General features: G+C 41.9%; 1 protein-coding gene across 1 annotated transcript in view; it reads right to left on the bottom strand.

Moving 5' to 3' along the window:
* LOC126177132 (eIF-2-alpha kinase GCN2) overlaps window positions 1–16,912 on the bottom strand; it is a 317,728-nt gene that overhangs the window by 228,632 nt on the left and 72,184 nt on the right. The window contains exons 5-6 of the mRNA XM_049924405.1: window positions 14,114–14,233; window positions 4,710–4,906 (exon numbers count right to left, since the gene is read on the bottom strand). Of these exons, the coding sequence (XP_049780362.1) occupies window positions 4,710–4,906; window positions 14,114–14,233 (317 nt within the window). The remainder of the gene's footprint in view (window positions 1–4,709; window positions 4,907–14,113; window positions 14,234–16,912) is intronic.

Genomic DNA, 16,912 nt, shown 5'->3' with positions numbered 1-16,912 from the left:
AGTATAGAGGCAAAGATGATGTTGAAAGACAGGTGAGGTATGAGCGGCGGCAGATTGAAATTAGGAATTAGCGGAGATTGAGGCCTGGCGGATAGCGAGAAGAGAGGATATGCTGAAGGGCAAGTTCCCATCTCCGGAGTTCTGACAGGTTGGTGTTAGTGGGAAGTATCCAGATAACCCGGACGGTGTAACACTGTGCCAAGATGTGCTGGCCGTGCACCAAGGCATGTTTAGCCACAGGGTGATCCTCATTACCAACAAACACTGTCTGCCTGTGTCCATTCATGCGAATGGACAGTTTGTTGCTGGTCATTCCCACATAGAACGCTTCACAGTGTAGGCAGGTCAGTTGGTAAATCACGTGGGTGCTTTCACACGTGGCTCTGCCTTTGATCGTGTACACCTTCCGGGTTACAGGACTGGAATAGGTGGTGGTGGGAGGGTGCATGGGACAGGTTTTACACCGGGGGCGGTTACAGGGGTAGGAGCCAGAGGGTAGGGAAGGTGGTTTGGGGATTTCATAGGGATGAACTAAGAGGTTACGAAGGTTAGGTGGACGGCGGAAAGACACTCTTGGTGGAGTGGGGAGGATTTCATGAAGGATGGATCTCATTTCAGGGCAGGATTTGAGGAAGTCGTATCCCTGCTGGAGAGCCACATTCAGAATCTGATCCAGTCCCAGAAAGTATCCTGTCACAAGTGGGGCACTTTTGGGGTTCTTCTGTGGAAGGTTCCGGGTTTGAGGAGATGAGGAAGTGGCTCTGGTTATTTGCTTCTGTACCAGGTCGGGAGGGTAGTTACGGGATGCAAAAGCTGTTTTCAGGTTGTTGGTGTAATGGTTCAAGGATTCCGGACTGGAGCAGATTCGTTTGCCACGAAGACCTAGGCTGTAGGGAAGGGACCGTTTGATGTGGAATGGGTGGCAGCTGTCATAATGGAGGTACTGTTGCTTGTTGGTGGGTTTGATGTGGACGGACGTGTGAAGCTGGCCATTGGACAGGTGGAGGTCAACGTCAAGGAAAGTGGCATGGGATTTAGAGTAGGACCAGGTGAATCTGATGGAACCAAAGGAGTTGAGGTTGGAGAGGAAATTCTGGAGTTCTTCTTCACTGTGAGTCCAGATCATGAAAATGTCATCAATAAATCTGTACCAAACTTTGGGTTGGCAGGCCTGGGTAACCAAGAAGGCTTCCTCTAAGCGACCCATGAATAGGTTGGCGTACGAGGGGGCCATCCTGGTACCCATGGCTGTTCCCTTTAATTGTTGGTATGTCTGGCCTTCAAAAGTGAAGAAGTTGTGGGTCAGGATGAAGCTGGCTAAGGTAATGAGGAAAGAGGTTTTAGGTAGGGCGGCAGGTGATCGGCGTGAAAGGAAGTGCTCCATCGCAGCGAGGCCCTGGACATGCGGAATATTTGTGTATAAGGAAGTGGCATCAATGGTTACAAGGATGGTTTCTGGGGGTAACAGACTGGGTAGGGATTCCAGGCGTTCGAGAAAGTGGTTGGTGTCTTTGATGAAGGATGGGAGACTGCAAGTAATGGGTTGAAGGTGTTGATCTACGTAGGCAGAGATGGGTTCTGTGGGGGCTTGGTAACCAGCTACAATGGGACGGCCGGGATGATTGGGTTTGTGAATTTTGGGAAGAAGGTAGAAGGTGGGGGTGCGGGGTGTTGGTGGGGTCAGGAGGTTGATGGAGTCAGGTGAAAGGTTTTGTAGGGGGCCTAAGGTTCTGAGGATTCCTTGAAGCTCCGCCTGGACATCAGGAATGGGATTACTATGGCAAACTTTGTAAGTAGTGTTGTCTGAAAGCTGACGCAGTCCCTCAGCCACACACTCCCGACGATCAAGTACCACAGTCGTGGAACCCTTGTCCGCCGGAAGAATGACGATGGATTAGTCGGCCTTCAGATCACGGATAGCCTGGGCTTCAGCAGTGGTGATGTTGGGAGTAGGATTAAGGTTTTTTAAGAAGGATTGAGAGGCAAGGCTGGAAGTCAGAAATTCCTGGAAGGTTAGGAGAGGGTGATTTTGAGGAAGAGGAGGTGGGTCCCGCTGTGATATTTCTGCTGGAAATATCACTTTGCCACGAAGAAAAATGATCCTAATCCTACTCCCAATGATCCAACTCCCCAAGATACTATCCAAATTGAACCATGCCTGGAACAGTTCCGTCCTCCGTCACAGCGGGACCCACCTCCTCTTCCTCAAAATCACCCTCTCCTAACCTTCCAGGAATTTCTGACTTCCAGCCTTGCCTCTCAATCCTTCTTAAAAAACCTTAATCCTACTCCCAACATCACCACTGCTGAAGCCCAGGCTATCCGTGATCTGAAGGCCGACCAATCCATCGTCATTCTTCCGGCGGACAAGGGTTCCACGACTGTGGTACTTGATCGTCGGGAGTGTGTGGCTGAGGGACTGCGTCAGCTTTCAGACAACACTACTTACAAAGTTTGCCATAGTAATCCCATTCCTGATGTCCAGGCGGAGCTTCAAGGAATCCTCAGAACCTTAGGCCCCCTACAAAACCTTTCACCTGACTCCATCAACCTCCTGACCCCACCAACACCCCGCACCCCCACCTTCTACCTTCTTCCCAAAATTCACAAACCCAATCATCCCGGCCGTCCCATTGTAGCTGGTTACCAAGCCCCCACAGAACCCATCTCTGCCTACGTAGATCAACACCTTCAACCCATTACTTGCAGTCTCCCATCCTTCATCAAAGACACCAACCACTTTCTCGAACGCCTGGAATCCCTACCCAGTCTGTTACCCCCAGAAACCATCCTTGTAACCATTGATGCCACTTCCTTATACACAAATATTCCGCATGTCCAGGGCCTCGCTGCGATGGAGCACTTCCTTTCACGCCGATCACCTGCCGCCCTACCTAAAACCTCTTTCCTCATTACCTTAGCCAGCTTCATCCTGACCCACAACTTCTTCACTTTTGAAGGCCAGACATACCAACAATTAAAGGGAACAGCCATGGGTACCAGGATGGCCCCCTCGTACGCCAACCTATTCATGGGTCGCTTAGAGGAAGCCTTCTTGGTTACCCAGGCCTGCCAACCCAAAGTTTGGTACAGATTTATTGATGACATTTTCATGATCTGGACTCACAGTGAAGAAGAACTCCAGAATTTCCTCTCCAACCTCAACTCCTTTGGTTCCATCAGATTCACCTGGTCCTACTCTAAATCCCATGCCACTTTCCTTGACGTTGACCTCCACCTGTCCAATGGCCAGCTTCACACGTCCGTCCACATCAAACCCACCAACAAGCAACAGTACCTCCATTATGACAGCTGCCACCCATTCCACATCAAACGGTCCCTTCCCTACAGCCTAGGTCTTCGTGGCAAACGAATCTGCTCCAGTCCGGAATCCTTGAACCATTACACCAACAACCTGAAAACAGCTTTTGCATCCCGTAACTACCCTCCCGACCTGGTACAGAAGCAAATAACCAGAGCCACTTCCTCATCTCCTCAAACCCGGAACCTTCCACAGAAGAACCCCAAAAGTGCCCCACTTGTGACAGGATACTTTCCGGGACTGGATCAGATTCTGAATGTGGCTCTCCAGCAGGGATACGACTTCCTCAAATCCTGCCCTGAAATGAGATCCATCCTTCATGAAATCCTCCCCACTCCACCAAGAGTGTCTTTCCGCCGTCCACCTAACCTTCGTAACCTCTTAGTTCATCCCTATGAAATCCCCAAACCACCTTCCCTACCCTCTGGCTCCTACCCCTGTAACCGCCCCCGGTGTAAAACCTGTCCCATGCACCCTCCCACCACCACCTATTCCAGTCCTGTAACCCGGAAGGTGTACACGATCAAAGGCAGAGCCACGTGTGAAAGCACCCACGTGATTTACCAACTGACCTGCCTACACTGTGAAGCGTTCTATGTGGGAATGACCAGCAACAAACTGTCCATTCGCATGAATGGACACAGGCAGACAGTGTTTGTTGGTAATGAGGATCACCCTGTGGCTAAACATGCCTTGGTGCACGGCCAGCACATCTTGGCACAGTGTTACACCGTCCGGGTTATCTGGATACTTCCCACTAACACCAACCTGTCAGAACTCCGGAGATGGGAACTTGCCCTTCAGCATATCCTCTCTTCTCGCTATCCGCCAGGCCTCAATCTCCGCTAATTCCTAATTTCAATCTGCCGCCGCTCATACCTCACCTGTCTTTCAACATCATCTTTGCCTCTATACTTCCGTCCCGACTGACATCTCTGCTCAAACTCTTTGCCTTTACAAATGTCTGCTTGTGTCTTGTATGTATGGATGGATATGTGTGTGTGTGCGAGTGTATACCTGTCCTTTTTTCCCCCTAAGGTAAGTCTTTCCGCTCCCGGGATTGGAATGACTCCTTACCCTCTCCCTTAAAACCCATATCCTTTTGTCTTTCCTTCTCCTTCCCTCTTTCCTGACGAGGCAACCGTTGGTTGCGAAAGCTAGAGTTTTGTGTGTATGTTTGTGTTTATTTGTGTGTCTATCGACCTGCCAGCGCTTTTGTTGGGTAAGTCTCATCATCTTTCTTTTTAAATATATTTTTCCCACGTGGAATGTTTCCCTCTATTATAAGAGCCATACACATTTATGTTCATGTGACATAATGTGATCAAATACTGACCTACTAGCTAAGATAAAGTAATAGTGGGTGCATCCTCAGCACAACACAAACCTCTTACGAGACAGAGAGCTATTACGTCCAAATGAAGATGATCTAATTCGTTCTACTGCTGTGCCTTGAACAGCAGGTGGAGATTTCACATCTTTTGTGCCTTCAGCACTGACAGTGCGAGACTGTAGTCGATGACGGCGCAGTTCCTCTCGGAGAGCCTCCTGCCTTCGCATTATCTCCCCTTGAAGCTCTTGTCTCTGTGAACATGAGTGTCAAGATATTTCATTGCTCAATTTCCTCACTGAACAACTGATGACCAACAGAATTACACATTCTTGCTCTTCATCAAGGGATGCATGGAAGTTTAATTTACCAGAGATTTCAACTAGTAGTTCAAGGCAAGCATTACAAATTATTCATGTTTGCTATATTGTTGGCAAAGAGTGTTAAAGAGCACATTAATTTTAACTATGACTGTGCGGAAAGCACAAAATTTCTTGGAAAAGCATGTTCACTGTCAAAGTGAGAAGAGCATGTAAAAATACTTAGGAACAGAATCAAACAATGGAAGATCTAGGATGGAATAATAATAGTATTACGTAGGCTGCAGATTCCTAGACTTGCGCCAAAGGGTGGTTGGGTTTCGGGTTCCGCTGAATAGGTCAGGTGCCCATTATACGCAGGAGGTGGCTACACGGGTAGCAGGGGCTGTGTGGCATGGACTGGGCGGTTTTTAGGTTAGAGGGTCTCAGGAAAACATAAGAAGGGCTTCAGTCACAAAGGGTGCAGGCTGAACACAGGAAGAATGCAGATACTGGAACCACTGATATAACAGTAGTAAACTGTCGTATTATCGCGAAATATGGGAGAGAGTGTCACAGAAATGATACAGGATTTGGGCTGGACATCATTAAAAGTAAGATGTTTTTTGCTGCGGAAAATATTTCGTTGACACCGACCTACATAGGGAGAAACTATCACCACGATAAAATTAGGGAAATCAGAGCTCATACGGAAAGATTCTTTCTGCGCGCTATACAAGATTGGAATAACAGAGAATTGTGAAGGTGGTTCGATGAACCCTCTGCCAGGCACTTAAATGTGATTTGCAGAGTGTAGATGTACAACAAACATAATTAGAGTAAAAGAAAATGCATTGTCAATAACTGTGCTAAGAACAAATGTAATTAGATTGAAAGAAAATTCATTGTCAAGAGTTGTATAAGATATTAATTTTAAGCTGTTAATTATTCAATGTTTTAAATGATGAAATCCATACAGTGTAAATGGTTTCAAGGATTAATAAATAAATCTATCAATCAGTGAAGTTAATTTCAATCAATGCCAACATAAATAGTCAAATGGCTGTGCTGCATCCAACTGACTAGTCATCACCACGTGTGCTATAAAAAGTAAGAAACAGTACACATATAATGACACTACATTAATAAACAAAATAAATAAATAACTAAAGTTCATAAAATTAAAAAGTGATACCACAAACAATGGATGTGGCAAAGCACGTTATAAATAAATACTTCCATGAGGCTCCACTACAGAACTGGCTGGGGCTAGCCACTGTAAGCCCTCATACAGCCAGACATGGTCGTGGGAGTTGCTACAGTTTGGTTTGTATCCACAATTTAAAATTAAGTTAACCTAAAATAAAATACAATAGGGCTTTACAAAAATTTAATGCAGTCAAGTATTCTTTGATACCTAACAAAAACTGTTCTAAAAAGATTTTTTATAGCGTCGCTAAATATATGACAGTTGCAGCCAACAGAACAGCGAATAACCAGTTGACTTAACTTCAGAAATAAAATAGGTGGGTTGTAGTATTTCAGGGCACACATGAAGAAGCCAGTGATGTACTCGGTAGCACGATACGTATGGACTACTTTCCTGGAATGATGGCATTCACTTCCAATGGAGACCCCATAACTGACAGATGAAGTGTGCTGTACAAAATACGTGCATGTGTTACTGTTTGTTACCGACTTGTTTCGAATTCAAAAAGGAAGGTTGACTGAGATGGAGGAGAGGACCAAACAGCGAGTTTACAAGTCCCATCAGATCAGAGAAGGATGGGAGAGGAAGTTGGCCGTGTCCTTTCAAAGGAACCATCCCATTTGCCTGAAGAAATTTAGGGAAATCACGGAAAACTTACAGCAGGATGGCCAGTCACAGGTTTGAATTGTCATCCTCCCGAATTTGAGTCCAGTGTGCTAACCACTGCGCCACCTCACTCGGTCAAAAAGGAAGAAAAAAGGTTACGAGTTTAATGTAGTATATACAATTAAGTTATTCGACACTCAATATTATCTACATTGGAAAAAGAGGGTGGAAGGAACTGGCAGTGGCTAGATCAGAGAAACCATCCAAACATTCGCTTTAAAGAGATTTATGTAATCAACGGAAAATGTAATTCATGATGGTCTTACGGAGAAATGACATTTGTTCCTTCCACATTTGAGTCCACTGCCTCTGAAAACAAATGCTTTGGCTGGAACTGTGTTTTGCATTGTATTTATGGTGTAACGTGTGTTTTACATATTCAACAAGTTTCACCATGTTCAATGCATAACTTTCTTAGTTAGCATTATACTTGTGTCCTGCCCCCCTCCCCTTTATATATGGAAAACAGTATCTAACAAAATAGAGAGATATGTTTGTTCTATCACCTATCAGGGTCATTTAGCTGTACAATTTTACATTTGTGCACAAGTACAATTGATGTTTCAAGATTGGAAAATATAAACAGTGCGGAAGTATATGTTGCTGAAGAAACAATAAATATGGTGTACCAGACAGTCTTGACCGGCAGATTCACAATAATAGTAAATGAGACATTATCTGGTAAAGGTAAACATCTGCTTGATATATTGTTGTTGTTGTGGTCTTCAGTCCTGAGACTGGTTTGATGCAGCTCTCCATACTACTCTATCCTGTACAAGCTTCTTCATCTCCCAGTACTTACTGCAACCTACATACTTCTGAATCTGCTTAGTGTATTCATCTCTTGGTCTCCGTCTATGATTTTTACCCTCCACACTGCCCTCATATGCTAAACTTGTGATTCCTTGATAGCTCAGAACATGTCCTACCAACTGGTCCCTTCTTCTTGTCAAGTTGTGCCACAAACTCCTCTTCTCCCCAATTCTATTCGATACCTTCTCATTAGATATGTGATCTGCCCATCTAATCTTCACCATTCTTCTGTAGCACCACATTTCGAAAGCTTCTATTCTCTTCTTATCTAAACTATTTATCATCCATGTTTCACTTCCATAAATGGCTACACTCCAAACAAATACTTCCAGAAACAACTTCCTGACACTTAAATCTATACTTGATGTTAACAAATTCCTCTTCTTCACAAACACTTTCCTTGCCATTGCCAGTCTACATTTTATATCCTCTCTACTTCGACCATCATCAGTTATTTTGCTCCCCAAATAGCAAAACTCCTTTACTACTTTAAGTGTCTGATTCCCTAATCTAATTCCCTCAGCATCACCAGACTTAGTTCGACTACATTCCATTATCCTCGTTTTGCTTTTGTTGATGTTCATCTATATCCTCCTTTCCAGACACTGTCCATTCCGCTCAATTGCTCTTCGAAGTCCTTTGCTGTCTCTGACAAAATTACAATGTCATAGGCGAACCTCAAAGTTTTTATTTCTTCTCCATGGATTTTAATACCTACTCCGAACTTTTCTTTTTTTCCTTTACTGCTTGCTCAATATACAGATTGAATAACATTGGGGGTAGGGTACAACCCTGTCTCACTCCCTTCCCAACCACTGCTTCCCTTTCATGACTCTTGACTCTTATAAATGCCATCTGCTTTCTGTACAAATTGTATATAGTCTTTCGCTCCCTGTTTTTTACCCCTGCCACCTTCAGAATTTGAAAGAGAGTATTCCAGTCAACACTGTCAAAAGCTTTCTCTAAGTCTACAAATGTTAGAAACATAGGTTTGCCTTTCCTTAATCTATTTTCTAAGATAAGTTGTAGGGTCAGTATTGCCTCACGTGTTCCAACATTCATATGGGCTCCAAACTGATCTTCCCCAAGGTTGGCTTCTACCAGTTTTTCCATTTGTCTGTAAAGAATTCGTGTTAGTATTTTGCAGCCATGGCTTATTAAACTGATAGTTCGGTAATTTTCGCATCTGTCAACAACTGCTTTCATTGGGATTGGAATTATTATATTCTTATTGAGGTCTGAAGGTATTTGGCCTGTCTCAGACATCTTGCTCACCAGGTGGTAGAGGTTTGTTAGGCCTTGCTCTCCCAAGGCTGTCAGTAGTTCTAATGGAATGCTGTCTACTCCAGGGGCCTTGTGTTGACTTGGGTCTTTCAGTGCTCTGTCAAACTCTTCATGCAGTATCATATCTCCTATTTCATCTTCCATGTACATTCTCTTCCATTTCTATAATATTGTCCTCAAGTACATCACCCTTGTACAGACCCTCTATATATTTCTTCCACCATTCTACTTTCCCTTCTTTGCTTAGAACTGGGTTTCCATCTGAGCTCTTGATATTCATACAAGTGGTTCTCTTTTCTCCAAAGGTCTCTTTAATTTTCCTGTAGGCAGTATCTATCTTACCCCTAGTGAGATAGCCTCTACATCCTTACATTTGTCCCCTAGCTATCCCTGCTTAGCCATTTGCACTTCCTGTTGATCCCATTTTTGAGACGTTTGTATTCCTTTTTGCCTGCTTCATTTACTGCATTTTTATATTTTCTCCTTTCATCAATTAAATTCAATATTTCTTCTGTTACCCAAGGATTTCTACGAGCCCTCATCTATTACCTACTTGATCCTATGGTGCCTTCACTACTCCATCCCTCAGAGCTACCCATTCTTCTTCTACTGTATTTCTTTCCCCCATTCCTGTCAATTGTTCCCTTATGCTCTCCTGAAACTCTGTACAACCTCTGGTTTGGTCAGTTTATCCAGGTCCCATCTTCTTAAATTCCCACCTTTTTGTAGTTTCTTCAGCTTTAATCTACAATTCGTAACCAATAGATTGTGGTCAGAGTCCACATCTGCCCCTGGAAATGTCTTACAATTTAAAACCTGGTTCCTGAATCTCTGTCTTACCATTATATAATCTATCTGATGCCTTCTAGTATCTCCAGGATTCTTCCATGTATACAACTTTCTTTTATGATTCTTGAACCAAGTGTTAACTATGATTAAGTTAAGCTCTGTGCAAAATTCTACCAGACGGCTTTCTCTTTCATTTTGATATAGTATATGTTAAAATACGTATGCAGTACTTTCAGACCAATACTTCACAAAATAGAAATTCCTATGTTGTTGTATGTTCTTCCCATTCTGGTCATCAAATTGCAGAGTGGTAATAATTAAACATTAGCTACTTGAGCCAATGTCGACTGAAAACTATTCATCATTAGCGTAACCAACTTTATAGGAACAATGTTTACACTGCGCACTGCAGGATTTGCATTGTATGTAGTTTGCTGTCATGACTTGCCATTTGGCACTGAAACTGGCATGGCGATATAGGGTTGAAACACATGCATCAGTGTGAATTACAGTTGCAAACAGTCAACATTAATCGGGAAACGGTGAGAAGGGGGCTTTACTCTTAAAGCTGCTTTATCAAAACAACAGCAACAGTGCCACTGCACTTTGTGAGAATGGCGCATTATGGAATACAGAGAGATCCTCTAACTGCACTGGGGTGGAAGAACATGATTCAGAAGTTTGAATTAACTGCAATTTCAGAATTGCTGCTGGGGAAGGCTGATGGTCAACTGCACAACAAAGTGTTGAAGAAGTTCTTGTTGTCATGGCCGAGAATGCTGGACACAACGTTCAATCTTCAAGGAGTGCATGAGCTGTGTCATGACAACCAAATATTCCAGAGTCCACCGTTCAAAAAGTCGTGTAAACAATTGTGAAATGGTATCCATACAGACTTCATGTTAGACAGCAACTTTTGCCACATGACACTGAACAACATTTGTAGAGCCTGGAATGTAAACACATGGTATGCAATTAACACATGCTACCCTATCATGTGGAAATGAAAATTTGTTCCTTTCAATGGTTTATTTGTTATTTCTCTTCCACATCTCCTTACAAACATCTCTGTAAAGTTTCAGTGTTTAACGATCACTTGTTCTCTATGGAGGTCCTCTCAAGTAGTGAACATTCAATTATAACCAACAAGTACAAATGTGGAGTTTCAATAAAGTAATTACAACACAGAGGAGCTGAACAGTATGCACACCTGACAACGCAACATTTGTGGTGCATCCACACTGCAGCATGTAATAATGGTCCATCATTACAGCTCGATTCATTAAGGTCACTATCATTGTCAGCGACCACACAGCAGAGATGACAGTATGTGCGAAATTCAAAATCTATGCCATCTTTCAATTCTACTCACTGGTTAATTAAAATAATAAAAGGGTATGTTGGCCACTATTAATTCCCATTCTGTTCTTGTTCTTTATCTCTGTGGTTCAATCTGAAGGTATGAATATTGTGTTATGATAAGAAATGTCATAAATTTCAACTGTGCCTTTGTATATTATTTACAAAGATCTTTTCACTGAAAGAAATTCCTTATCAGTATTTTAACCAATTTTTCTCTTGAAGATAAGCCATTATCAATGCTAGGATTTATAACATGTAATGTACTCTTGTTCCTATCTGGAGCAGCTATGAATAGGGACGGCTTCTGCTCACATTTACCTTGGCGATAATTCAAGCCTGTAATTCGCAATCTCTTTTAAAAAGAGTAAGTTATGAAATAGATTTCAACAAAAATTATTTTTCTTCACACAAAGCCATCAGACAGAATAAGCGTACATAACATCATTTATAAGATATTATAAATTTATAGATATTATAGATTTATAAGATATTATAAGCATTACGGTATCAAAAAAAACGATGACCACTAGAGACCAGATTATATGCATTTGCATGTTGCATATGCATTTGCACATTTGGCTACTTTTCACCAGTTACTGCATGTTTTAACTAAAAACTAGTGACGATTCATATTTTCACTCCAGGTTTACAATATTTTAAAATCTAGATGGGCGGTCTCCAGCTCGATCTAGTTTTGATGTCTCACAGATTGACCAAGACCTATAACTGCATGCAATTGCTAACTGAGAGGCCACTGCCTAGTGAAATCATTACAGAAAAGGCACAGGAACAGCCAGACAGAGTCAATGCTCCTGCACCCACACCCCCGGTTAATCGTGTCCACTGCCATACCGCAGGTGTCGGCAACAAGTAAATTAAACTATGCAAGCTTTTAGCTGCACATTAATTGTTTCAGTTTAGCTTTCTGTTTACTTGTACATAGTTGAACTTGTTTACGACATGTAGTGTGTAGCATGTTGTGCACCATGCCACCCAAAACATGAAACAGTTTCGTGGATAGCTGACCATCCTGGAACACTTACATACGACAGAACTGTTTTATACTGCCGAGTTTGCAAGAAAAAAAGTTTTGCACAAAAAAAGGTTCCAATAGACCAGCATGTCAAGACAAGTCTTCATATCGCAGGAATGCAGAAGAGAGTACCGTGAACAACTTCTGACAATAGCAAGTTGCAGTAGCAAAGATGTGTCCAAAGGTAACCAAAAAATGTCGATTTAGCATGGATCTATGTGAAGCATTCATTGCAAGCAATATTCCTCTTCACAAACTTATGAATCTATCCTCAAAGGCTTCCTGGCAAATATTGCTTAAACCGAAATATTCCAGGTGAACCAACATTGCGTAAAAATTACATACCAACAATTTACATAAATGTTCTGGAAGAAATACACAACAAACTCAAGGACAGCATTATCTGGACATCAGTTGACGAAACTAGACACTTGTGGCCGTTACATTGCAAATTTAATTGTTGGTGTTTTAAAAGAAGAGCCCTCCTCTTCCTATTTAGTGGCCTGGCATTGAATGAATCTATTCAGTTAATGAATAAAATTATTCTAGTGAACTCCTCATTGTGGGAGGTATTCCCAAGAAAACGTAAAGAAAAGTTTGAAAACATTTAAAAAAATACCCTAAGCTTTGAACCCTTGCACCAAATTGATAGTTTTATTAATGGGACAGGTGAACTTTTACCAGAAACAATAAGTGTCAACATAGTATCCAAATTAAAATACTGCTCAGTAACCTAAGTTGATGTAGGACGGTCCTTTTCTGCTTCTAAAAATGTTTTGAGTGATCGAAGACACAATCTTACTACTGAACATTTGGAACAGTGCTTTGTCGTTTAAGTTTACAATAGTGGAAAAATGTAAAATAAACAGTAAATGATGCTTTTGTCCAATAGTATTAATTAAAAGTAAACGCTGTTAAAAAAAAATTCATGACTGTATGTTGTTTGCCCATCTGCGTGCGATATATCTCGAAGTTGGTCCTGTACATGTCATTTGTTTCACTGCAACTCACTCGCATCACATTTGAGTGTTACAGACAACAATAGCAAAGAAGGAACAAGTCATGAAACACAGTATGTCCCCCTTTTGCGTATTTTTTGAAAATAATCCCAAAAAGGGCCCCTTTCTAACATCTACCAGCAGGTATTCAGAAAATGATATCAGGGTTCTAAATGTACGGATTTTTCATGTGGCTGGCACTCTTCCTCATAACTGATATGCACAGGTTCGACTTTGAGATATAATGGTTCAAATGGCTCTGAGCACTATGGGACTTAACATCTATGGTCATCAGTCTGAGATATAATGCACACAGTAACTATAATGTTTTTTTTTTATTATTTGATCTTGCACATTTAAACACTTTTCATGCATTTTTTAAACATTTTTCATGGATCTTTTAAGGTTGTTATGATGCATATAGTCCAGTCTCTAGTGATCACATTATCCAGATCTTTGTCAGAAGCTGGTCCAAATGCATTTTTTGAACCACCAAACTGCACTTCAATGACCAATAAGGGAAGAAACTATGACAACACAGCAATCTTTTCAGAAAATATGACTATGTACATTCCATTTATGTTAATATATACTGTTCCAAGCAAGTGTTTAGATTTAGCAAAAAAAAGCTTCACTTATGACTTGTGTATTGCTGATCATAGCTGTCTCTTACAGTATTATTTCTTCATCGACATATGCTTCTGTAGTCATCAGACTTGTAAATGTATATTTCAAACATAAATTGTACACATGTAGAGTTTCACCAGATAAATAGCTTGATGGGTGGTAGAACACACATCTTTATTCAGTTTCAGCTGCTCGAACTGGGGTATACCCTCTGTAAATACTGGTCTACTTTAAGTAGTAAACAAAGTAAACATTGTACAAAATATGTGCATTCCAGTAAAAGCTAAAAGCAATTGAACTATATCAGATAATAAAATATTATAACCTTGTTAAGCCACTTTCAATTATGACTCCATGCAGATAATGTATGTTACACTCACCTGGCGATCTTCTTTCATTTTTAGTGCAAGCTGCTGATTTTGTCTCTGTTCATGCTGACGAGTTACCATTTCTTCATAAAACGATTTAAAGGCTGGTTTATTATGTAAATGCAAAAATTTCTGCAATGATAAGAAAATTAAAACAGAAATGAAAAACAGACAAACAAGAATAATAATGTAAATAGTCTTCATGGGTTTGCTGCCGGACCACGTTGTGCTAATTACACAATATTTACTCAGAGAAGCTATCTGACATCTTCAAGTGGTTCAATCTTGCTGGTGGCTAGGTACGACTGACGGTATCCCCAATTACATAATCTGGAAACTACCTCTGCTGAGAGGGATTCTCCTAACTTGATTCCTCTTTCAACTGTGAAATAGTCGCAAGTCAAAGAAGTGTAATGTAAGTTGTAACATTGACATACATATTCCTCAGGTTTAACCTCAAGAGCCAGCAGAGCAGATTTTGTTTAAACTGAGTCAGTAAGTTTTCTCTAAATATGTGAATCCCAGACAAAGTGGCAATACATACTCATCACTCTATTCCACAATTTCAGTCAGACTTGCAAATGGTCCAGTGCATTGTATCCAACTCCAGAGCCAACTTGTTCCTTTGCTGGACACTTATTATAAGAAGAATGAAGAGTTTGAAGATCAAGTAAACAACATTTTTCCAATATGCACATGTCAGGTACTAATGAATTCATGTGAGTGGTGAGTGCCTACAGGGTGACAATTATTGAACTATATGAAATTAAATAGTCATGAATATAATAGAGGGAAACATTCCACGTGGGAAAAATATATCTAAAAACAAAGATGATGAGACTTACCAAACAAAAGCGCTGGCAGGTCGATACACACACAAACACAACACAAACATACACACAAAATTCAAGCTTTCGCTACAAACGGGAAGGAGAGGGAAAGACGAAAGGATGTGGGTTTTAAGGGAGAGGGTAAGGAGTCATTCCAATCCCGGGAGCGGAAAGACTTACCATAGGGGGAAAAAAGGACAGGTATACACTCCCACACACACACACATATCCATCCGCACATACAAAGACACAACCAGACATTTGTCTTTTGTCTTAAAACCCACATCCTTTCGTCTTTCCCTCTCCTTCCCTCTTTCCTGATGAAGCAACCGTTTGTTACGAAAGCTTGAATTTTGTGTGTATGTTTGTGTTTGTTTGTGTGTCTATCGACCTGCCAGCACTTTTGTTTGGTAAGTCTCATCATCTTTGTTTTTAGATATAAATTAAATAGTCATAACTTCTGAACGGTTTACGTCAGGACGTTCAAACTGCATGGCTGGCTGTGAGGCATGATTGGAATTAGTATGTGCCTGCGCATACACCTTGTCGCTGTCGGCTATTTGCACGTAAAAATGTCACGGTAAAGCACGCCTGAGCGTATAGTGCTTGTGAAGGCCTACTGTACAAGCGACAACAGCCCAACTGTGGCTCAAAGGAATTTTGTGACCACGTTCAAGCCGAAGACAGACGGTCCAAGTGTGTTAACAATCAAGAACTTGATTTGCAAGTTTGAGAGGATGGGCAGTATTTGTGATGACAATGTAGGCCATGTCAGTCATCCAAAGAGGGTAAAAACACCTAAAAACATCATGAAGACATGCACTATGTTTAAAACCAGCCCCAGGGAATCAGTCAGATGAAATCCACAAAGGTGGGAATCAACTGGGAGACACTGCAATAAGTTGTTGTTGAAGACCTGCATCTCCACCCATACAAACTTCAAACCCACCAGCCATTAAGCCCCAAGGCCAAGGAAAAGCGGTTGTGTTTTGCCAACATTATTGTCCACAGAATTGATGAACAGGACTTTGATGTGAATTGGTTTGGTTTAGCGACAAAGCCTCCTTCCATTTGGATGGGTTCGTCGATAAGCGGAATATGCGCATTTGGGGACTGAGAATCTGCATTTTATAATTGATATGTCTCTTCACCCTCAGTGGATGGCTGTGTGTTGTGCAATGTCCAGTCATGGAATGTTCAGTGTGATATTCCTTGATGGCACAGTGACTACCAAATGGTACACGAAGGTTTGGGAAGATGATTTCATCGCCATTATCCAAAGTGACCTATTTTGACAAGATGTGGTTCATGAAAGATGAAGCTCGAGCCCATCGAAGCAGGAGAGTATTTGATGTCCTGGAGGAGCACTTATATGGGGACCACATTCTGGCTCTGGGGTACTCAGAGGCCACTGCCATGGGTCTCAATTGGCCACATATTCTCCAGATCTGAACACATGCGACTCCTTTCCGTGGGGTCATATTAAGTACAAGGTGTACAGCAATAAATGTAAACCATTGCTGAGCTGAAAATAGCCATTCAGGAGATCGTCGACAGCATTAATGTTCCAACACTTCAGCAGGTCATGCAGAATTTCACTATTAGTCTTCGCCATGTCATCACCAATGATGGCAGGCATTTCAAACATGTCATAACCTAAGTCCGAATATCTGTAATGACCAGAATGAGATTTTCACTCTGCAGCGGAGTGTGCGCTGATATGAAACTTCCTGGCAGATTAAAACTGTGTGCCCGACCGAGACTCGAACTCGGGACCTTTGCCTTTCGCGGGCAAGTGCTCTACCATCTGAGCTACCGAAGCACGACTCATGCCCGGTACTCACAGCTTTACTTCTGCCAGTACCTTGTCTCCTACCTTCCAAACTTTACAGAAGCTCTCCTGCGAACCTTGCAGAACTAGCACTCCTGAAAGAAAGGATATTGCGGAGACATGGCTTAGCCACAGCCTGGGGGATGTTTC

The sequence above is a fragment of the Schistocerca cancellata genome, chromosome 1 (genome assembly GCF_023864275.1).
Source record: "Schistocerca cancellata isolate TAMUIC-IGC-003103 chromosome 1, iqSchCanc2.1, whole genome shotgun sequence".
NCBI lineage: Eukaryota > Metazoa > Arthropoda > Insecta > Orthoptera > Acrididae > Schistocerca > Schistocerca cancellata.
This window is presented reverse-complemented; position numbering and strand designations above follow the sequence as displayed.